Here is a 24,810-nt window from a genome sequence, read left to right as displayed (position 1 = left end):
CAGAAATGTATTAAATTTGTAAAGTAAAACTCTTTTACTAAACTTCAAGCATAAATCGATGTAAGTAAAAATAAAAAGAAAAGCTTTACAATGCCTTCATTGTTAAATGCTCTACTTTTTATTGAATATATACTTTCGATTATTGAATATTTTATACTTTCTTCATTATTGTGTATTGTTTTTTGTTGACGAATATTTTCTATTTGTTATTTTGTTCCTTAGTTAGCGTTTAGTTAGTAAGATTCATACACATACGCACACATGATTTAATATGTAAAAAGTTTACATTATCATTCAACAATATATCGTAACATCATTTTATGCATGGTTTGATAAATTGATTTGGTCATTCTTTAACATTTTAACTGGTCATTCTAAAATTATTCCTACATCTAATAAAATTATGTAAAAGTGGCTCATATTTCATATTGTAATAAATGAAAGAAAATTAACTAGATCATAGGATTATTAAATTGCGAATATGAGGTTTTTATTGGGTTTTACAATAATAAAAGTATGCACTAAAAACCACACATATCATAGTTAAAAATATAGTATTTAAACTTGCTTCGAGAAGACAACTAGTTCATATGTGAAGACAAAATATCAAAAAGTAATATTTAGTAGTTGACATTATTCATGTCTTTATTTTTTGTGTTGTCTTATAATTCGCTAAAAGTGTCAATTTAGTAGAAAAAGAGAGGAAAGGTATATACAGAAAGAAGGGAAGTGTTAAAAAAATTATTGATGTAAGAATAGGAATCAAAATTAAATACAAGTATTAGTAGTAAGTGCAGCGGGTAAGCACCAAGAATAAAGTAGAAAATTTCTGTTGTGGAATTTGGCTGCACTTGAATAACATTGTGATGTGGGGATGATGAATTGACGATGGAGGACAAGGGATAGTAAATTGCTTGGCCATCAAAATGCACTCTACAAGGTGCATAAGGACACTTTATAAAGGAAAATGACTAAGCATAATAGTTTCTTCCAAGGGCTAAGTCCAAATCAATACCAACCACACATCTTTAGCATTTTCTTATAGCACTCCACACCACCTTTTATATTTTCCCCACCCTAGTAGTCTACAACATATCTTATTCACAATTTATTTTATACAAAACCAAATAGTATTGGAAAATAATCCATGAGAGAATTTATCCTTTTATAACCATAGTTCACACCATTACTTGTCAATGTAAATTAGAATGGACCTAGAAGAAATTTAATGCTAAACAATCAATGATTGAATATAGTGAAAAATAAGAATGTCAAATAAATCAAACATTTTTCGTAAGTTAAATTTAACTTATATATTTTATTTTTTTTAAAAGTTGAACGAAATAATTTCTAAAAATATTAAATACATAACTAAATTTTGACTTAAAAAAAGTTCAATTTATTTTACCTTCTTACTTTTTACTCTTAAAAGGATTTATTAAAAACTTTATAGACACATAACTTTTGCTGTGAATTGTGAATGTTCTCTTGGGACGCTGGTGGCCATGAGACCCAACCAACATGTTCTCTTGAGTGGAATTTGGATCATGATACCACAACTCATGAATCAACATAGGATGTAATGTAACTCTAAAGTGGATATGACCACAGGAATTCACACTGCTCAGACCTCAATTCATTGTGATGACATACTGCTCAAAGTGATGAGCAATCAGACTCAAACTAATAACAAAAGTATACGACAAACATAAGCATATACATCAAATAAGAAGATTCAAACGATGAACATTTGGTTACACGTACTTCTTGTATCTTTCCTAGTGTACCTCAACTCCAAGACTTTAATTTGAAGATTGATGTTAAATATATATTCACGAAAACAAGTAGTATATTATCTTCTTAGTAGCATTGGTCTATGACTCTGGTCTATAATTTTTCTGAATCTTTGCATCAGATGCAGACACGTTAAGATAAATTATCATAAAGCTATTTGATAGATTTGACAATGACAAAACATTAACAACTCATTAGTGAGAATATGTGCACACATTGGATGTACATCATTGCTTGTTCTGTAGGCATGTACTTAATAACAATCACAATCAATTGGTCAAAATCCTTATCGTAATGAACTAATGAAATTCAATTGAACTCTTTCATTTTTGTCATTATAAACTAAATCTCATTATTGTAATACTCCAAAATGGAGGTTCACAACAAATTGGAGCCGCAGATTAATATACAAAATGGATTGTCAAGCACATTAGGTTCATCATTAGAGAAAATGATGCTACGCACTCTTATACATGCATCATCTCACATTTGCATAGTACATTTTGTTCATCTCATTATGTATTCACACTATAATTCTACTACTTATGTGCGAAAGGAGAAAGATAAAAGGAAGATACAGCCAGTGTTTTACTGTTAAAATGCTTATTGAATGTTAAATAAAAATACAGTTGATTATAATTTTTTAAAAATTACTGCACCCTCTGCAAGATCACTATATATTTCACAACTCCATTGTCAAAACAAGCAACACGAGAAAACCTTGGAAGCAAATAATTCTTATTCCTATTACTATCACTGCAACATGACATTATTTAGTTCTTTTCAAATTCGTTCAGAAATTTCTGATACTACCTCCCTCCATAATAGACTATGTTTTTTTTTTTTCTCAATTGTCACAAGGTTTCAAACAATGGTGGACATATGAAACATCAAAAGTGACAGAGGCTTTCCGAGCCCTTTCTTCTTCATGGAGTCAATTACGTTGTACCCATAAAATATTTAGGATAAATGAAATTCTAACAACTCATTATTTCGTATACTCTTTTTAACATATTCATTATTATTAATCAAAATTTCTGTGAAACTCACTTCAGGAATTCCAGTCCCTAAGTAGTGAAACATACACGAATTTCACCATATAATAAAAAGAATATGTTGGTATTTAAGGGGAGCAAAAGCATGATATTATGTCATTGAAAGTATCTTTCTGAATTATTTTATGTGCATTATCAACATATACAAGTACGCTTCTAACCTGTTATTACATTCCAGTGTTGTGTTAGTTATAAACTTTATGGGGACCATAGCTTACCTAATAAAAACAAAATACAGCAAAGATGAATATTTAAGTGACAGACGTATACAAACCACATCATGGTCCAAGTACAGGAGTGTTGAAGTATGTTAGGCGAATCACTGAAATGATCTAGAAACACACGTTGGAGCAAATGCCGCAAAAAGAAGTTGCCAACTCAGCTCACGTATAATCTTTCTGGCACAAAGACAAGCTAAGCAAAAAGATCATATGAGGAACATGCTAAATTTCTTAGATCACTCTACTCATGGGAAAGGAATTCGGTAATTCAGAAGCATACAACTCATTTAATAACATCATTCATGTTTACACAGTGATCACATGAATGGACATAAATATGTGCAATCTTGTCAATAATATCTCGTTTGTATGCCAGGTTATTATTTTAACAATTTTATTAATAACAGTTACTAAGATTAATTTTAAATATTAAAATGTAATATTTTGAAGACTTTTTCACCTCTTTCAAGTTTTTCGGGACCAAAAATTACAAATATATCCAATTTTATGGATACCAAACTTAGCATCAAATATGAAATCCATATTATACGTTCTACGGCTGAATTGTATTGCAATGTATTTCAATCTTAACAACGCGTTGTAAGTCAAAAATCTTTAATGATTATAATAAATACCCAGACATGCAATTTCTTTTTAAAATTCATCTAAAATTCTAAAAAATAATAATAATTAAAAGACAAGGAGCTTAAAATTGATAAAAAAAAAAAAGAGAAAGAAATACGCATATATAATTAGATTGAAAGTGAAATTGGATTTGGAATCATTAGATGCAAGGCTAAGAGAAAAGAGTTCAAAAATTAAGCTATCTTAAATAAAATTACTCCAATAGATAGGGGAGGTTTGATACTGTGTTACCAACCTCATCTAGAACAATTATATGCTGTGAGAATGCATTTCCCAATAACGGCCTTTCCCCTCTAGTTTACTATGCACATTACATAAGAAAGATAGGACAAAACAGACGTTCGTGAGATGAGCTTTCTAGTAGCACTTGACACGCTACTTGATTTGAGTGCCATCAATGTATGATGGGTTAGGCATCTCAAGACTCAAGGTCATCTCCTAGCAGGGTATCCACCTCCACCACGAGCAGGTGGGGTTGTGGATCCATAAGGCATATTGTTTACTGGTGGAGCATGTCCATGAGGACCAGCAACACCTCTTGTTGGTGCATCATAGCCAGCTGCTCTTGATGCATCATAAGCAGGTCCTCTCTGGACATCATAACCTGGTCCTCTCTGCGGATCATAGCCAGTTCTTTGAGCATCAAAAATTGGCCCTCTCTTGGAATCATAAGCAGATCCTCTAAATGCTTCGTAACCAGTCAACCTTTGTGTGTCATAAGTAACACCTCTCTGTGCATCATAAGAATGCCCTGTAGATGCACCATAAGTAGGCCCTCTGGGAGCATCATAACCAGTCCCTGCAGGAGCTGGACCAGGTTGAGCACCAGGAGTAGTAATTGTACTGGCATTGCCACCACCAGCACCACTAGCCGCAGGGAGGGGGCCACGTCCCTGTTAAACAAAATGTAGGATGCAACATTATTTACAATCCACATGGCAGATGAAGTAAAGTGGGTGGATCAAACTTGGATAAATTATTTGAACATATAAATAGAATCAACCCGAAAAGCATGTGGCCCTTCTAATCAGTAAATCTTCCCTTGTCAGCCATAAACTAAAATCCTTTATTTTTTATAGTTACACTGTATACTGTGCTCTGTTTCAGATAAGTACGTACAAGAATATAACAGTCGAACACAGAGCATCAATTATAAACTCTCAATTATTCCAACTATCTCTGCACAAAAGTAATAGTTGTCCAAATTGTTATTACAAAAGGCACGTACCAGACATGACAATAAGCATGATAATCCAATAGATTTTGAAATTCTTTATCAAGGTAACCAACACTATGTCAAATTGGTACCATCAGAACAATGATTATCAAACTATGCTTAATCAGGTTGCTCCATAATATAGGAGACAAAAACAAATGACTGCTAGACATTTAATTATTCAAAAAAATCATCGGCTTGTATCACAATCCCCACAACACATCATTACTTCTTGACACCAGAGGCACATAGTTGCCAATTACAATTTGTAATCATAATAGAAATTTGCAATATTTAAAAATGAAGAATTTAAAAAATAAGTTCAAACATGCCGGCAAAACAAGTCAAGAATAATTTATTTTAAAAAATAGAAATTAATAATTTTAGACAATGAACTAGAATGCTGCACTCCCACAAGAAACATGAAACACCAAAACACAGGGAGGCATCACACACCTGCACAACAGAATAACCATCTTCATATGCATTTTGTCCCCCAGGAAGACCAGAAGCCTCATTCTCATTAGTTCCAGAGGTGCCACCATATGGCCCACCTGAATTTTGTTACCATGATCAATCCACAAATCATGAAAAATTGAGGACCAAGGGCTCTAACGCAGAAAACAGGTATGAAAGGAGATACATACTAGTTCTTCGATCCACATTAGCTGTGTTTGTAAGCTCTGCTCGAAGTTTTTCCACTTCCCTACTCATAGAAACATAGTTCTTTTCCATCACCTGAAGAGACTCAAGGTGATCATTGTACAATTTTTTTTCATAGTCAAAAGTGGCCCTGCATGACCAGAACAACATATTGTCAGGGGCACTTAACATGGTAGTCTAGTCTGACACTATGCTAGCATGCTGCAAGGACAGAAAGTGAGAACAGCAATCAAAGGGTTGGGCTCAGGATTTACTTAAGCTAAAGATGGGTGCAAATAGGTGGATTGAAAGTTCGGAGTTAATCTAAGTTTAGAATCAGTTGGAACTTGGAAGTGATGAATGGGTTTAACAGGTTAAATTGGTGGTTGATGGGATGCCAACTAGAAGGGATGAGAATAGAAGATTCACCCATAACCAAAACACCAAAGTATAGCTGCCAGACCGGTTTTCGGCTTCTATGCCTACCACATGCTGACCACCCTAGCTTAACCAAGCCTGTCTAGAAAGGGAAGCATAGGTAGGTGCCTTAGTAGCATCTCTTTGGCTGAGTCACATGCCCATGCTAACACATTGATTGGCAATTCCACATATATTTGCCATTGAAGAAACTCTTATGAGTTTGAATCAAGAGGCCAATGAAATGACCTTGAGATTAAAATTGGAAAGGTTATAATACTTCATAAACTTGTGGAGACTTGGGGAGAACTTGAGTGACTGATTAAGTTACATAAAGCAGAATAAAAAATGGAAGCAAAGTGCACAAGGCTCCACCACCACCTTAGGGACAGATGAAATGAAAACAGAATGGAGTTCAAAACCAAGAAACTAGGCATCAACTTAGGATCTGATTGCACTATACAGCCAAGACCAGTGGCCATTGGATAACCTGGTACATATATGGAAAATTAAGTATTACACCCTTTCAAATAGACTATTTATAATTCTACTAGAACAAAGAATAAATCCAATCCTATAAGAACTGAGTGATGTAGAGGATAACTTGCTTATAAAAGAAAAGATAGGCTAATAGAAAGGAAAAAACCTCTGCTTTGAAAGAGAATTTTCATTGTTAAGTCCAGCAGATATGTGTTTCACAGACATCAAATTGGTTAGATTGGAAAGAACACTAACTAATAAGTAGTAATAAACAAACTCAGCTACAAACTATGGGAACACTCCAGCATTGCTTGGAACTTAAAAAGCTCAATGTAGTACAATTTATGGACAGAGAAAATTAGAAGAGAAAATGACTCTATCATGGGCACATCTTAACAAGGGGGAAATGGAGGAGATGAAGGATGATAAGAATATTACAATAGAAGTACTACAAAATTACTTTATAAAGACAACAGAAAGGAAAACAGTGACAACAACAAAAAGCTCATTGGTGCAAATAAGCTTTCATGCTGAAGCTAAGAGCAGACAACAAAACAAAATTGATGAAATTTATTTATCCAATTATAATGGCTGTAAAGGTAACACAACCCCATGCAAAATAAAAGCACTTCACTCCAGCCAAAAACACCTGAGGGCTGCAAAAACAGACATCATAAGGTTTTTTTGTCTGTTCTTTTTTGTATTTGATAGAAAAAACAAATTTCGTGAGGATAAGAATCCCTCCAAAATTGACAAGATTATATACTAAAAAAAACACCATTATTTTTCAAAATCTCTGAAATTAGCCTACATAAAGACTACACCAAACTAAGGACATGCCCAGTATTAATAAAGAAACATAAACACCTGTTCCAAAAAAAGAAAAGAAAAGAATAAAATACCTGTAGTACAATTCATTGGATAAGGGAGCATCTGTTCCTAAGCTAGCATACTAAACACACATTTCAGGGTAGAGGCTTTAGGAGGTCTATAAACCAGTAGCATATTCTTGCTACTAATCCTATATTCCTATTGCACGCCACATTTCAAGCAAAATACCAGATCACTGAAGAATAATATTTTGCTACCTGAATAATGAAGAACCTACAAATTACTGTCTCTAGATGAATACACAATATGCAATGACCCAAGCCTTCATCCATCTCAGGCCTACTGCCTACAACAAATCTCCTAAGTAAGAATGTAGCCAGAGGCAAAGCATTCCTCTGTATAAAAGGAAAAACAATAAAATAATATTTCTTTATAAGAGTAATGGAGGTTGAAAGAATTTGATAGGGGCCAAAGCTTCCTTCATAATACAAAGTACCACTCCTGCAAGTGATCTCTTCTCTTTTCTCCCCTTCCAGACCAAGGGAAACCCCTCATAAGTTTGTAAAAACCCTCAATATGAAAGAAATGTTTCTATCCCTGTGAACACAGGAAAAACAGAATTTCAAATAAAGGAGAGCATTTATAACTTTTTGTTAATTGTGATGCGACAGAAGCTGTACAGTTCATTAGTTCCAATATCATTATCTGTCTTCCAAATTGCTTCACCAATTTCTCCAAAATTCCCATTTCCCAGCTTCCCCATTCTCTACCCTTCTAACTACTAAGAAACAAATTCTTCACAATATTTTCCAATAAACAAATTACATGCAAGGAATTTCCATATTTCCAAGTTCACTTACCCCCTTAATTTCTTTTCACTTCTCCATTCACAAATTATCAGGTTATATCCTTCATTATATGAAAACAAATGTTATGGAATGGACTCAACTACCACTGAACTTGTCAGTTAACACTTCTCCACAAAATCCCACCCACCATTCCTACTAAAAGGCCCCTAAACAAAGGAACAAAAACCACCCATGAATTAATGGGCATGCTCACATCCAGCAAAAATAGCTAGCATTCCAAATTACCTATTTCATATATCACAAGAAAGGAAGTATCGTCTTCAGAGACAACAATACATAACCAATGCTCTCATACAGGTTCACAGTTTGTCACTTCTAACATTACCATCACAATATTTTCTTTAAGGCAAAGGCGCTACACAATAGATATATGCAGGTTTGTTAAGAGAATCAAATTCAATAACTAACTATGGAATGCATTTAACCCCAAACAATAAAAAGGGACAAGAATACCTGCAACGCTGATACTCCTGTCTGAGACAATCAAGCTCAGAGATAAGAGCAGGAATCTGAATCACTTCAGCATGAACTCTCTGAAGCTCCTGAGTCAAATGCTGAGCTTTCGAAACAAGTTCATCCCTCGACACAACCAAGTTCTGCGCCTCCCCACGCGCCTGCTGCAGCTCAAGCTTCACACCTTCCGCACCCTGCACCTCAGCCTCCATCTTCGCGATCTTGTCGAGCACGGCGCGCATTTGCTGCTCTCGCTCCCCCTTCAGCGCCCCGATGTGCGCGTGCAGCATCTGCAGCTCGTGCTGCGCGGCGGCGAGCTCTTGCCTCAGCGCGCCGTGCGTGGCGGCGAGCCTCTGGTTCTCGGTAGCCAGACGCTGCATCTCAGCGTGCTGCGACGCGAGCTTCTGCTCCATCACCTGCGGCGGCGGCAACAGATCGAATGGCGCTGCCAGCGGGTGGGGCATCGCGGGCGGTCCAGGCGGGTGCGGCCGCCGCAGGTGCGGTGGCGGTGGCATGCGACCTTTACTGCCCATTGCTGAAGAGAAAACGATGGTTGTGAAATTAGGGCACCGAGAGAATCAATTTTGAAATTGATGTAATGAATAATAATTGGAATGAGGAAAGAGAATGATGAAGAAACAAGTTAAAGTACCGTAAGACTTAGGAGAGTGTGAATGTGAATCGGTGTGTTTGGAAGTGAAGGAACTGCAAATACCAAAAACCCTAACACAATGATGGAGGAAGGAAATGGTTGGTAGGAGAAGGTCACGTAGGTTCGTCACAACCGCGATAGCGTTGTTCCAATGCAATAAGCATCTACTTTTTCTTTAGGAGGTTAAAGAAAGAAAAATAAAAATAAAAATATAATTTATCAAAAATACTTATTATACTAAAATTATACAATCATTCTAATTTTTTATATTTATATTTTTTATCATTAAATAAAAAATAAATATTTGTTATGTTTTTAAAATAATGAATATTTTTTATTTATTATTTTATTTCATAAAATAATAAGAAAATAATTTAGAAGATATAATAAAATTTTAAAATGTAACATATTTATTTTAATGATAAAAAAATTTAATAAAGTATATTAATCACTATTTAATTAATGTTTAAGACTCTTCATTTGTGACTTCTTTTTGTACAAAATTATAATTTTATCATAACGTTTATGAGCAAGTATGTTGAATTTAACTTCAATCGAATCTAGTTTGATATTGTAATAGGTTCAATATTTTAAAGTTGAAGATGGATTAAACCGTGTGACAAGTTAGAAGCATACAATGTAAATATTATGCATAATTAAATTATAACACTTTAAAAGTACTATATTCTATCCGTGAATGTGAGGAAAGACATAATATCATATATATCATCATTATTTTTCAAAAGTATCATTTCATTTCTTTTACCTTTTGCCATTTTTAAATATGAAAGATAAAAAATAAAGAAATTTTTTGGGATGAAATTCAGCGTCTTGAGACAATTAAAGTTCAAAATGGAAGAGGCAACAGACTAAAGCTGTGATTTATTAACAAATTGAATGGGTGTTCATGATACATGTTGTTTTCCTTAACACGTGTAGGAGCTTCTTAGCACCTTTGTTACATCATGTCCTATTTGTGTGTGAATCATCTACAAAACTCAGGTCACTTCTATAGACCCGTCAATTAGATGGGCGTGATGGCTGCACGAATGAATACTCCCTCAAGCATTTGTACTGCTTTTATGCACAACATGCCGAAAGCACAAGCAGAGCCAAATCCTTGTGATCAAGGATTCAAATGCGGATATTTTACACCAAGTTAGCACTTTGCCCTTCATACATCAAGTTACAAGTTGTCTTCAATCTCATCTGGTACATGCAATTTCTCAATGGCAGCCTGTTAAAGATTTTCAAGTTGCATAAGAAAATGTGACGTTTCAACACTTTCCAGAGTAGCCAATAGTTCAGGGAAAAAAAAAGCATAAAGATTTGTAATTGTAAATGATAAATAGTAAAGTTGTTGACAACTTTAGAGCAAAACAATTGCTGTTATAAGCCAATCACCTTTATAGCAGCAGCATCTGTTGCAGATGGTTTCAAATCCAAAGAAATACCATAATGAAGCATTGCTCTCTCATGCATGTTGCGCCTTTTATAGATCTTGCCCATCAAAGCATAGACACTACTTTCACGGGGAGCATACTCTTTAAGCTCCTCTAAGACTTCCAATGCCTCGTCAAACTTTTCCAAGCTCATGAGTATATTGGCCTTTTGATACATTGGAAGGGGATTTTTCTTATCTGCTAAAATAGCTTTCTCCATTACCACCAGTGCTTCCTCACTTCTCTGTCAAACATATAACACACATAACGTGATTTCAAAATTCTGGAGATGCAAAACGCAAGCAAAAGGCAAATGTAGTTCTTATTTGTACAACTACAATTAATGTTGCAAGAGACTAACCTTCAAAGCATGCAAAGAAGTACCAAGGTATGACATTATAACAGATGAGCGTGGATTGATTTGGAAAGCCATCCGGAAATGATGTTCAGAGAACTCAAACTTCTCTTGGCGAAGATATACCATTCCAAGTCCATACCAGGCATTATAGTGCCTTGCATCAACCATGAGTGCACTCTGGTAGCATTTGATGCCATTATCAAAATCTTCCAGTGCAACATACCTGTAAGTAGCAATGAATCAGAAGACCACAAAAAAATTGCAGAAGATACACAGACACTTGTGTGTATGTATTATAAACAAAAAAACACTGCCCATACTCGTGTCCACAAAGGGTGTGCGCATATGCAAATCTGGGATTCAGTTGAACAGCTCGCTGAAAATTCTTCAGTGCAGTTTCATGATCCTTTTGCAGGCTGTAGCAATTACCCATGGCACACCTGCCAGAGCATTCAAACACAATTATAAACCAGGATAAATGATAGTAATCAGAATAGAACACCCAACTACAGCAAAAACTTACATATATATAAAGCACATTATCATGTTTCTCAAGTAGTAGGTAATGCTATGATGACAAGTATAATTTATGAAAAGGCTTTGAAAAATTATAGCTCAGATAATACTAAATAGTGAAATACACGATTAGGCTAGACATGGAAGGCCTTCTATCACAAATAGTAGGCAAGAACATAGACACTAATGTTATCATATATGTCTGGAATGTGGCATCAGCCCAACAACTAACGCATTTACTAACAAACATACAACACAGTTTTGGCTCACAGCACATGCACTCATGCAAATGATACACATGCAAAGAGATGCCGTTTTGGGCATTCTTGCAAAGTGAATAAGGATGATAGCAAGTAGAAATGGTTTTAAAGGAAACTAATTTAAGTCATAAAAATCAGTACATAGAATAATCACACAGTTCTGTATAAGCCTACCAGGACTGAGGAGCTAAACGATCAGTTGATATCAGTTCTTGAGCCAGGTAACTTAACTTCATATCTTCCTTTAGGTGCTGCACCAGATATACATTAGTCTTTCGGTGAAGCATTAAAAATGCAGATATGCATTTAACATTTAGACACAAAATGGAAGCAGGAAGTGAAGAATGACAATAAAATAAAATAGCTCTAGAAGGTTATGCCACACATCAATATTCATGATGCTTTTGTAATTTGTTGATGAGTGCCATAAAACAAGTAATCTGATTACATAGATAGCCAGCTACATCACAAAATCCTTAGGTAAAACATTCTCCACAGGCAATTTTACAGTAGGCCAACATCAACTAGAATATTTTCCTCCAAATGGTGCCAAAGACTAGCAAGTGATATTAACTTTCTCTTTGGATTTACCCATCAGTTCCATTCTATCATCAAGCCATCATGATAAAGGCATAATTTTTCTACCAAAAGACTTGACTAATTGAATCAACCACGAATCTGAATCCCAAAGGCAACAAAAGAAAATAAATTTAAAACTTTATCCTTGTGAAACTTAAAATATCTAGAAAATATCTCATTGTATAATTATTGTAGCTTGGAATAATTTAGAATTTCTTGGATGATTTCTTAAGGGTGATTTTCATATTTCATTATACTTCATGATTTGTTTCCCTAGTTATTTAGGTTAGGATTATTAGTATAAATAATGGTTAGTGTGTTGTTATTATTGCAATTTGTAACACACAACATATACCAATATTATATTCTATTATTCAGAGTTTGTCAATAAAATCTTATATTCCTGCTTCTCCAATATATGCATATCACAGAAACTAATGAATATAATATAAACTCACATAAAGAACTGTCGAGTATACATCCATTCCTTCCAAACTATAAGGTGTATTCTGACGAGCAAGGCTGAAGGCCTGATCAGCTTCTAAGTAATCAACCAATTCAAAGTACACTTTTCCAACCTGCTTAAAACATCCAAGAATCATACTATAAATAGTCAGTGAGATGCAATAGTAAGAAACTATAGCCCAATAACCATAAAGAATTAAGCAGGTCTGAGCTTGTGGTAATAGTACTAAACTGGTACTAAAAAAAAAAGGCAAATGTAGGTTTTTGTGCTTTGTATTTATCATTAAATCCAATCTCATAATATTTATTAGTATTCCTATTCTCTTGTACTCCTTGTCTGACTACACCCCAATATTTCAACATATTATTTTACAATCATAGTAGTCAATCCCGGATAGCAGCGCGGAGCGGCCGACCTCAAAAACGCTATAGCGGCATAGCGGATAGCGGGATGGCCGCTATTTTAGGTATTATAAATATACTCATAAACTCATAAATTAAATTACACACATATATATATATATGCTTAGATGTCAATAACAATTTACAACAAAATATAAAAATAAATTTAACTAACTAAATTTAAGTCTCTAATGCTTAGATGTTTAAAAATACTAAGTGTTCAATTCAAATACAAATATTTTAATAATTATCATCATCTTCATCTCCAAGATTTGCAATGTCCTCTTCATTTTCACTTTCATCACTACTTTTGTAAAGAACCTCCTCCTCCTCCTCCTCCTCCTCATCCTCTTCTTCAGAGTCTTCGTCATCACATTCTTCTTCTTCTTCTTCTTGTACAATTTCTTTCCCTTTTCCCTTAGATTTAGATGAAGAAGCAATTGTAGTTGTCTTGGATTTTGATTTAGCTTGTCGCCTAGTGTAGGTTATAGGCTCACTAGCCCCAATTGCATTAGCAACAGCTCCCCAAGTCAAGTTATCATCATCAAACACTAATTCATCTACAGCATCTTCATCATCTCCAGCTATTCCTTCTAGCAACCAATTATTACTATCATCAACATCCTTTAAGATAATAGGATCCACCACGTCAGAACACTCAAAACGTTCATTAAGAGCTTGGTTATATTTAATAAAAACCAAGTCTTGTAACCTTTGATGCTCAAGTCTGCTTCTCTTTTTAGAATGAATCTATTTTACCATAAAAAAAAAATATTAGATTTTCACTTTTCATAAAAAAACTTTAAATTGAGGATTCAGATATTTACTTACGTGCTCAAAAGTACTCCAATTTCGTTCACATCCAGATGAACTACAAGTCAAACTCAACACTCTAATAGCAATATTTTGTAAATGTGGTGTACGTACTCCATAATTCTTCCACCATTCAGCTGCAAGTTATGCATCAACTTATTAACCTTTTGTGTTATATCTACATAATTACATTACAATAAAAAAATTAAACAAATCTCTTATCAGGAGCCATTGTAGCCCTTTGTCTTTTTGCTCCACTTAAACCAAAGAGACCTTCAGCTCTTCTATATGTTGACAATTGAACTGTAGCATTGTCTACATCATCTTCACTTGTACATAGCCTCTTAATACATTTATACAAGCCTTCCACAACTTCAGGATCATTCTCAATTTGTTTATTGCTATAAAAAAATTGAGGATTCAGATAATAACCTGCAGCATGTAATGGATGATGAAGTTGACACTCCCATCTTCTATCAATTATAGCAAAAATCTTCTTATATTTGTCTACATTTCCTTTGAATGCATTTTGAATGCTTTCTTTAGCTCTATCAATTGCCTCATATATATAACCCATTGCAAGCTTTCTTTCATTATCAACAAGTCTCAAAACTTGCACAAGTGGCCCCATAGCCTTAAGACAGAAAACCACATCATTCCAAAAAGAAGGCATAAGTACAGTGTCTGTTGCCCTTTTTCCTTTAGCTTCTTTGCCATCGGAAGTGAACATTTTTCTAAGGTTGTTTTTTTTATTATGCAACCTTTGTAATGTGAGGAATGTTGTGGCAAACCTTGTCACTCCATATCTAACCAATTCAGCTTTATTGGTGAACTTCCTCATAATATTCAAAGTCAATGAATGATTATAAATAAAACCCACAAGAGTAACTCTCCTTTGGATTGTTCTCTTGACTCTAGGTATTTTTCCAATGTCTTCTAATATCAAGTCAATACAGTGTGCAGCGCATGGAGTCCAAAACAAATGTGGTCTTTTAGCTTGCAACAACTTACCTAAAATTAAATTGCATAGTCTAAAATTAGAAACTAATAAAATAATTAGTAACTGAAATTAATATAGGGAGTTAAGAATAATTCTTACCGGCTAATACATAATTACTTCCATTATCAGTAACTACTTGCACAACATTTTTCTTTCCAATCTCTTCAACAAAGCTATCCAAGAGCTCAAACAACTTTTCTCCAGTTTTCATATAAGCAGATGCATCAATGCTCTTTACAAACATAGAACCAGTTGGACAATTTACTAAGAAATTGATCAATGTTCTATTTTTTTTATCCGTCCACGCATCTGACATAATTGAACATCCACATTTTTCTCTTTCTTCTTCACGACTTTTCAACATTTCCTTTGTATATTCTAACTCCTTTTTAAGAAGAAGAACTCTACACTCATGATAACTAGGAGGCTTTAGATGTGGACCATAGTTTTCAATAGCTTCAACCATTAATTTGAAACTTTTTGAGCGCACAACATTGAAAGCAATTCCATTCCTACAAAGGAATCGCTCTATGTATTGAACTGTTCTTGCTCTTGCCTCTTTGACACAAGCATCATTTATACTTGTTTGTCTTTTTGATTTTGCTAATTTGATGCTTGTTTCTGGACTCTTTAACCATAATAAATCCAATGGGCCCTTGACATTTTTTCCTTTTTTGGTGGCATTACAACCACTAACATAAACTGATGCAACACTTGAGGTTGCAAGTCGTTTTCCACTACGAATATTTTGAATTTCTTGCACCTCTTCTTCATCATCATCATCTTCATCATGCTGAAGTAAATATACCTCTTTTTCAATTCTCTTCTTCTCATGAGCTGCTATTAGTGTTTCTTTTATTTCTTTGGGAATCCTTGGACACTTATCAACATCTCCCTTCACTCCCATTTGGTGCCTCTTTGCTCGGGTAATACCGCCTGTAGTCGTTTTTCCACAAAAGTCACAAGTAACAGACTTTTTATTATTTATGTCTTTCAAAATATTCCATTGCCAACCTATATCCAAATTATTTCCTGAAGGCTTCACTAATGCACAGGATGAAATTGAAACAGAACCGGTTCCTTGTGACAGATTGGGAGGAGTAGCCATTACTTCTTTAAGCTTTGAAATTTCGAACAGAAAATAATAGAAGAATCAAAACAGAGAAGAGAAAAAAAAAACAGAAAAAAATATAGGAAAAAAAAATGTTCAATACCGGAAAGTTCGCCGGAAGTCTGCCGGAGTTGGAGAAGATGACCGGAAAGTTATGCTGACCTTGAAGAAGATGAGAAGAGATGAAGAAAATGACTCAAAATAATTTGGGTCACCTTAGAAGCTTGCCGGAGACGAAGAAGATGACCGGAAAATCAAGTGGAAGTTCGCCGAAAAAACAGAGCACAGCGAACAGAGGATGACCAGAAAACCGAGAACAGAGGAGAGAGAACCGACGGGAGAAGAGAGGAGAGCAGACTGATGGAGGCTAGGGTTGAAGAAGATGATTCAGAAAAATAAGGGGGGTTGAAATTCCAAAATTGCCCCCCCTTAAAGGGCCCTAACGGTAAAAGATGAGGGGCAAAAAGGGGAAACGCGCGAGAATGAGATAGCGGCCGCTCCAGCCGCTATTTTCGGTGTTTTCCGCCGCGAATCGCGGCGCGACAGCTGCTACTGTGAAACGCGACGCGACAGCGTCTCCGTCGCGGGAAAGGGCCGCTCCGCCGCGATTGCGGCCGCTATTTCCGCTATTGACTACTATGTTTACAATCTTGAAAAAATCAACCAGAAAAGATATTGATGGAAACAATATTGATCACAAGAGCATAATGAAAGAAAGACAAAGAAAATGTGATATAAGAGAGTAAATTTGATCACATAAACAAAAGGTGTAGAGACAGGATAATTTTTAGCCAAAATTTTAACTCTTTTTGCAACCTTATTTAATGAATACTCTACAAGATGTTAGAAAGATCACAATCTTGACAACCTTGGATGAGAATAAACTGACAATGTAGAGCCACAAAGCATAGGAATAAAACATAATATCCCTGAATGTAGTATATTGCTAAATCAGTACACAGCAGAAGTTCCTATGAAAGACCAGAAAATGCAAACTGAGCAACCAAAATTACCTGGGAAAGAACCCAACCAGTATTGTAATGCTTATGTGGAAGTTTCATATAGGTATCTAGAGCATCCTGTTTCACCAATAAATAGATATTAGAAAACTAAATGCAGTCAAGAACAATGTATCTTCATTTAATTATTCATTCTTCATATACAACAACAACCAAGCCTTACCCCACTAGGAATTAAAAAAATTAATGAAGAGATGAAAATAAATTATATATTTCTTTTTTCCAGAAATGATAATTGATTAATACCTGGCACCTATACAAGTAGGCAAGTCTACAGCCATCACCAAGAATTCTTAAAAGGCTCAATATTTCTGAAGCACCAGAGATGACTTTTGAAGCACTCACTGTTAGTCCACCAATTGGAAAACTTGCTGCTTCTTGATCATATGATTTAACTTCCATGGTAGGAGAGGAACTAGATGTTGTTGATGTGACATTTAAACGGGTATCATCTAGAACATCATTACGAATCCCTGCAAATAAAGGAAAGACACATTAAGTTTTAGCTGATAAAAAGATATTTCACGTTAGACTTTTAGAATAATTTATGTTAGTAAAACACTACTACTTGCACAACATCAGTACTAGATTAATAGAATAAATATTATTCTGTTAGTATTTTGTAACAGATATAACATTATAATTGTAGGTTAGTATCAATATCAATTATTTATTTATGCAGACTCTACACTGACTCAAACTCTGTAACCATCAATTATTGTTTAATATAAATTTTTAATCATGTATCTATAATTTTCATTATAGCCCCATCCTGTTATAGCATTTTTGGGGGAAAAGGCAATGGCATAGAAGACTATTGCAGAAACAACCAAAACCATTAGCTGGAATGTGTCTTTGCACAAGAGGGAGAGGATTAACAACAATAGCATCAAAACAATAGTCTTTATGAAGGATAACCCTTAGAAAAGAAGCAATAGAATAAAATAGTTTTATATATAAAGATTCATCACCATCATCAGCATTTTCATTGGCCCATGACTGCCCTTTACGAACGGTCACACTACGAAATGCCATAGAGCTAAGCTTTGACCCTCCAATATACTTAGAAGAGTTACTAGTTCCATTTCCAGACACAACTGTTGCATTAGCATTTGCATTTACACTAGCATCGTTGGAGAGTCTTGAACTACGCCGAGGACCAGAATCAGAAAACAGCCTTCCAGAAATCTGAAACAATTAAAAGATTAGAAAACAAAAATAAAAGTACAAGGAAGAGTGCAATGTGATAAACAAGAATAGCATGCAATATATTTAGAAATCCACATAAGTTATAATGCATGTAGTATAATGCCAGGCCTTATAGAATATAAATTAACTAAGCTTTTGCTCTGTTAGGTGATATATTGTATAAAGCCTTTGAACTATTTAAAAAACCAAGTTTCAGAAAAATGTTTTAAGACATAAAATGCCAAAAAAGGTGGTCAATTTATTTAGTGATGCAAAGGAAGTAGACAAAAGAAGTTTTATAGCAATTAAGTCTCCCACCTTCCGTAACTTTCCTTCATCCACAAACTTTCGTCGTGGGGCTTGAATAGTAGAGTTTACTGTTGACTTAGGAGAACTGTCAGCACTAAGTGTGCTCAGATTTTGGCCATTAGGCTGCACATTTCTACACAAAGGGGGTGGAGCAAGGCCTGACAACTACAGAAGAGGTGAACAAAAAATGTCAAATGTTCGAAAAGAAAATTTGGCGTCAAGAACACATTCAATAAACCAAGAAACAAGCATTTGTGTTCATCAAATAACAGAACACATTTAATCAATATTTCTGAATTTAGATAATCATTTTCAAAAGTAAAAATTATAGAAATTGAGACTTGATAAGTAGTTTAGCTTATCCAAAATATTTAATAAACATTAATATGAATATATGATATGAAATTAGACGCAATTACCTGTGTTGCCAATGGTGATGGGGTGTTATAAAATGATATGTTAGACAGACCACTATTAATCGGCTGAGCAGTTCCTCCTAAAATAGATGCTCCATGATGATTTCCAGGTATATCTTTCAGCCCTTGCATGAGTTTCAGTTGCCTTGGACTTGCTTCTTCTGAGATATAGTGTCTAGTGTCAACTACGTTACAATCCTCAGCTGATGAGTGCAACTTAGGAGAGTTTGAGCAATGAAGGTATTGCTTTTGTATACAAAGAGCAGCTGCTTCACCAAAAACTGCAGTTGCTTCTTCAGCAGCACCTAAATATTCAGAAAACATTATAGTGATAATTGACAAGGAACAACAAAAGACTACAAGTCTAAAACTTAGATTTGTTTTTAAAAGAAATGAATACAATAACCATCTAACAACAATAAAAACTCTAGTTTTGCACATTTCAATCCTCACTTTTGCTTTCTGCAGTCTAATATGAAACTTGCTTTAGCTTTCAATGAGATGCAAGCTACGTTCACACTTGTTTTTAATTGTAGTATCTTACATCAACATCACATAGAAGCTCAGTAGCTTGTAGTAAGTCACGGCAATTCCAAACAAGTCCAGAGTGATCAGCAAAAAAAATTAGTCAATTTGAAGAACAACCTTTAAATGAAGTTGTAAAATCACACTCATCATCAAAAAGGCTAAACAAAACCCAAAGAGATCCACTAGACTTCAAAGTCAAGAAAAATAATCCATCTGGCATATTATAGTAGCCAGCAACTTGCCAACCAAACACTGTCAGGCCTGGCAAAAGAGAGCTAAAAGTAAATTTGGTCTCAAAACACTACAAGTAGATGTTCTTACTTATTTATGCATTCATATGTGTAATGATTCATAATGTGTCAGTGTCAAGCTCACAACCTAGAATTCTTAGACCCATATTCCTTACCAACGCATAGGTGTATGAAGATATGTTGATAAATCAATCAAAACCATCAGAAATCAAATAATGAATCATAACTATTTCAAAGCAATAACAATACTACTACCACCTAAACTGCAATGGACTCTAGAAAACCATGATGAACATTTTAGATTGTACATCAGCAGCATATTATCTGTATGATCATTCATAACTTATACATAAATACATATACGCATTTTTCAGAAAGCAATCACAAGCAGATTAGGTCATCAGAAAAATTAACAAATTTTTAAATGTTTACACAGGCAAATCTCAAGAGTCAAAAGCAAAGGGAATATTATCAATTCCTAGAGCATCAAGGTGATGATTCAAGGCCACCTGTTCAAGTTTTCAATCCATCACCAGAACCAAATGCTTAAATGATAAGTGCATTATTCTCATATCATATATGTGATCTATTTATGGAAAGCCTGCCCAGTGAGCAAGTTGAATATCATCATACAGACCTAATATGCACAACTCCTCATATGCAGCCCACATTAGAGGATCCATTGATAGTGCCTGCTTAAAATGACAAATGGCACTTTTCCTTCTGTCAGTGTATCTGAAAAAGAGAATAATAAGCAAAGAGAATTTAGAAGGGTGAATTTATGAAGTGTTGCATGCATACATGAGACACACTCACACACACACAAGGAATTTACTCCAGCGTAAAACTTGACACACTTACCACATCCAATGTGTTTTTATATAATGTAATTTTTATTAATTCAATAGTTGAACTATAACTATAATTTTGATCTTTCATGCCAAATGTTGCAAAACTTGAAAATCAATAAAAATGTAATCAAATAGTTCATTTCATATATTTTGAATGTAAAAATCATATTATACATTAATCATAAAGTATAGGAGTTTAAAACAATTTTTGATTTATGTAAAATTTTATGGGTATAATTTACATGACAAGAACTTTCAATTCAACAGTGGACTTTGTGGGAAACTCCTCCAATGAAAAGTTAGCAGATTGCATATCTATTAAAGAAAAGTCAGATTATTAACAATCCACTTTGTCAAAGAAGCAAACCAAAAAATCTTTCAACATAATAAACACAATCACTGTTTTAACTTGGCTAAAATATATGATATAAAACAGGTTGCAAAAGTCAAAGGTTTAAGCTAAACTTACTTAAGAGTATCATCAACAGCTTAACTCATGCATGAATAGTTAACGGGCTGTTGAACTTTGAGGAAAGGAAAAAAAAAACTCTATAACAGCTATTTAGAGGTTACAAGTTACAACACTTCACTACAATTAATTAATATTTGTTCTCACCACCATATAGCTATCATCCCTTTTAGTGGCTTGACTTAAAGCCTTTGCATATGCCTCAAAGAGGTAGGAATATGAATATAAATTTCCAATCATGTCTGCTTTGATGTTAAATGGGTATACATGCATATGATCAGATTTATCCAGGATCAGATAATTTCCTTTCACACAACATTAAAAGCAGATTTCATAAAAACAAATTAACAATTGATGGTAAGACTGATTAGCAACCTGTAAATGAGCCCTAATAGATAATGACCAGCTGCACCATTTGGAACCTACAAAGAGAGGAAAACAACAAAACAAAAGTGGTCAATCAATTTTTCCTAGCAATTGTATAAACAAATTATAATATAAAAACAACTTAAAGACTAAAGCAGAGCACCATGCCAGAACTAATATCATATATGAAAGATGCATTTAACAATAGTTTATTAGATAAGGAATTAAACAAACATAAGAAAGATAAAAACACAAGCAAACAGTTTATGAGACAAAAATGCAAGGTCGCTAAGAGATCATTAAAAAAATTTGGAAGATTATTCTTAATTTAAAATACATTTTTTAAATTGTGCTTTATACCTCTGCACTTGGCTCATTAGCAGGACATAATGCTGCTTCAGCTTCATTAAGAAGATCCATCTGAAAGCATGATATTGCAAACAAGTACCGGGATTGAGCCATTTGTGTTCCTTCAAGTATTAAAGACAAAATGAATAACAAGTGACACATGATGAGAAGCAGAGCTATTATATAACAGAAAACAAATGAAATAACACATTATCTATTCAAATGAAATTCAGGAAACAGATGAGGAATGGTGATGTTTAAAATTAACAGGCCTACGAATGTGATTCCAAAAACTGGTTAGTATATAAATATTGATAGAAATATACCCTTTAAGATATGGTATGCAGAATAAGCTTGATTACTCTGCAAGTAACATCCAGCCAACAATTGGAGATTTGTCTGCATAGTATACAGAAAATAATTATCTAACTAAATCATGAAAGAGAGTAAAAATATCCTTCAGCAAGTGAGGTTGAATATCAGCTAAAGAGAGGACCACCAATGAACAAGAAGTAACAATTAGCAAAAGTTATAAGGACAAAAAATTATCATTCAGGCATGTGTAATGTATCTTAGATACATGCCAAATAAAAAATATTGGGCCTACACTTAATGATAAATTATAAGCAGTGAAGAAAAAAGTTTAACCTTTAACTCACACACACACACACAGAGGCAAGCACCCGCTAGTATACATTACAAAAACAAGTCTATAACTCCATATTTGCATTTCCTATTCAATTGAATTATGTTTCAGACTTCAAGTAAATAAATTGAAGGTCCAAGTCTCTTCATAAGTGCAGCACAAAATATATTTTAACCCATTACCGTTTGCAAAAACAGCTATAGGTGGGAAGTAGTCCTCACACAGGAAAAAACCTTTCACTGTTATGCACCGAGCACACAGGCAATTTCAAACCTCAGAAAAGGGAAAAACTGTCGCGTATGAATTCACTACTTTCACAAAACTAATGCAGAACCAAAGAAACTTCATGATTCAAACTAGCATGGCAAACCCAATTTAATCTTACTAGTGTACTGTGAAGAAGAAAAAATATATATATGTGCAATTCAAATAGAGGGAGAACCTAAAAGAAGAAACCGAATCCAAATCCTCTATAAAAAAAAAAATCAACAATCACCACAGAAACTCCAAAATGGACTTGAATCAAACAGCTAGGTGAAGCCAAAGAGCATCGATCTCAGAGCTTAAAAGAAGGAGCTTATAACAGGGAAGAGAGAATTTTCGATTTCCATTTCCATTTTCTCAGAGTTTCTAAGGAACCAAACTCAGCAGAGAAAGGAAAGGAAAATTGAGAGAAATTGAAAAGGGGAAAAGGTACCTACCTCAGTGGGAAACTCAGCGCAGAGACGCTGGCAGAGGAAGATGGCGTTGGTGTGCATGAAATGGCGAAGACTCTTCTGCACACAATCCACCAGTATGGCTTCCATGACTGCTACTTCCGATTCACAGAGAAAACCAAAGAAAAAGAGAGGGTTTTTGTTTGTTTGAGTTTTTGGTTTTGCTTCAAATCAAAATCAAATGAAATGAAAAATACCAAATGGATGCTGCACGTGCTATGTCTCTAATTTCAAATTCGGTCACGTGATAGGTTGTTGGTCATGTTTATGTGTCATCTCAAATGTTCCGTTGCCAATATATATGATTTAACAACACTCAACACATGCATAAGCAAAGAAAATGTTAATTAGCCGGAATTTTTGTCCAAACGGATTAATATTATTTCTATAATATATTTTTATTAAAAATATAATATTTAATAATATTAATGTATTATATTATATTAAAATTTATATTTTAAATAAAATTTTATTATATTTCACAACTTAAAAATTTTATTTAAATAATGAATGTTCACTTTTACATGTAATTTAAGTTGAGTTACATAAAAATAAAATTGGTTTACAATATATAAAATACAAAAATTAAAGTAAACATAACCACTTACATTTTAATACGATAAAAAGATTCCATAAAATCAAATAAAAATAAATTAAGAAAGATTTCATATGAATAAAGCATTTTGAAGAACATTTGTCAATTTTTATTAAGGATAGGCTTTTGTTATTGGAATGATGATAAAAGATTAAAAAAAATTAAAATTTGTCACATTAAATCTTTTAAAGAAGATTCCATGATCTTCAGCTTCAGTGCTTGATCTTTTTTTTTTTAAGTGTAGCATAATTCAATTAAAATATACTTATTTATTTTTATATGTTAAATATAATTCTTAATCTTCAAAAATAATTATTTTATTAATTATGTTAAATAAGAGTAACTTTAAGATTTATTATTTGTTTATTTTGTCACATTTTCTTGTATTTTAAGTTTTTAAATTTAACCTTAATTTCAATTTTCAATTTTATTATTATTTCTTTTCACTTTTAAAAGTCCTATTTATTTATTTAACACTATTCATATAGTATATTTTTTTCATCAAAAAAATTATGTAATAATATGCATACCAATGCTCATGAAATGCACAAAAAACTCACTAATAATATTAATGTTTTATAAAAAAAAAATTCACTTTCTTCTATATTTATCACAATTTTTTTTTCTTTTGCAAAAATGTCATGTAGCAGAAAATGTTTCTGAATGAGTTAATTTATCTTGCTATCTTCTCTATTTTGTCTTGGCATGTATTCTCATACAAGTATAATTATAAGAGTGAAATACAATTCATCTATCTAAATATATCAAATAAGAATTATTAATTTTAAACAAACATATCTAGATGAAAAATTAGCTTAAATAAAAATATTTTTAAAAATTTCTATTTTTTTATTGTCTTATAATTAAATTTTAATTAAAAAATTGTT

At 33.6% G+C, this 24,810-nt stretch overlaps 2 protein-coding genes across 4 annotated transcripts; both read right to left on the bottom strand.

Annotated features, from left to right (window-relative positions):
• Positions 1–3,885: 3,885 nt before the first annotated feature.
• On the bottom strand, positions 3,886–9,416 carry LOC113862709 (protein FLX-like 2). Its single transcript, XM_027495845.1, has 5 exons — positions 9,276–9,416; positions 8,624–9,158; positions 5,579–5,724; positions 5,388–5,485; positions 3,886–4,608 (listed from the first exon to the last, which is right to left on the bottom strand). Exons 2-5 carry the CDS (start codon positions 9,154–9,156, stop codon positions 4,147–4,149), a joined length of 1,239 nt encoding a protein of 412 aa, XP_027351646.1. The 5' UTR covers positions 9,157–9,158; positions 9,276–9,416; the 3' UTR covers positions 3,886–4,146.
• A 716-nt stretch (positions 9,417–10,132) lies between these two features.
• LOC113861268 (cell division cycle protein 27 homolog B-like) lies at positions 10,133–23,485 on the bottom strand. 3 transcript variants are annotated; one of them, XM_027493974.1, is made up of 16 exons: positions 23,314–23,485; positions 22,293–22,365; positions 21,979–22,088; positions 21,628–21,674; positions 20,570–20,667; positions 19,157–19,458; positions 18,747–18,902; positions 18,212–18,428; positions 17,487–17,713; positions 17,235–17,300; positions 12,889–13,008; positions 12,026–12,102; positions 11,396–11,515; positions 11,079–11,298; positions 10,680–10,961; positions 10,133–10,512 (listed from the first exon to the last, which is right to left on the bottom strand). In XM_027493974.1, exons 1-16 carry the CDS (start codon positions 23,416–23,418, stop codon positions 10,462–10,464), a joined length of 2,271 nt encoding a protein of 756 aa, XP_027349775.1. In that variant the 5' UTR covers positions 23,419–23,485; the 3' UTR covers positions 10,133–10,461. The 3 variants fall into 3 exon arrangements, with proteins under 3 accessions (XP_027349775.1, XP_027349777.1, XP_027349776.1); XM_027493976.1 differs by having other exon boundaries at positions 21,979–22,038; positions 23,314–23,338; XM_027493975.1 differs by lacking the exon at positions 23,314–23,485 and adding an exon at positions 22,846–22,884.
• Between the last annotated feature and the right edge of the window lie 1,325 nt (positions 23,486–24,810).

The sequence above is a fragment of the Abrus precatorius genome, unplaced genomic scaffold (genome assembly GCF_003935025.1).
Source record: "Abrus precatorius isolate BTA unplaced genomic scaffold, Abrus_2018 Scaffold3, whole genome shotgun sequence".
NCBI lineage: Eukaryota > Viridiplantae > Streptophyta > Magnoliopsida > Fabales > Fabaceae > Abrus > Abrus precatorius.
Note: the sequence above shows the minus strand (reverse complement) of the source record. Positions and strands in the feature narration are given on the sequence as shown.

Excerpts from the sequence above, each read along its gene's own strand:
- LOC113862709 (XM_027495845.1), bottom strand. The coding sequence starts at position 9,156 with ATGGGCAGTAAAGGTCGCATGCCACCGCCACCGCACCTGCGGCGGCCG. Across the intron at positions 5,725-8,623 it reads CAGGAGTATCAGCGTTGCAG|GGCCACTTTTGACTATGAAA; the intron begins GTATTCTTGTCC and ends CTGGTCATGCAG. Across the intron at positions 5,486-5,578 it reads TAATGTGGATCGAAGAACTA|GTGGGCCATATGGTGGCACC; the intron begins GTATGTATCTCC and ends AACAAAATTCAG.
- LOC113861268 (XM_027493974.1), bottom strand. The coding sequence starts at position 23,418 with ATGGAAGCCATACTGGTGGATTGTGTGCAGAAGAGTCTTCGCCATTTC. Across the intron at positions 12,103-12,888 it reads TATACTCGACAGTTCTTTAT|CACCTAAAGGAAGATATGAA; the intron begins GTGAGTTTATAT and ends TATCTGGTGCAG. Across the intron at positions 10,962-11,078 it reads CTTCTTTGCATGCTTTGAAG|AGAAGTGAGGAAGCACTGGT; the intron begins GTTAGTCTCTTG and ends TATGTTTGACAG.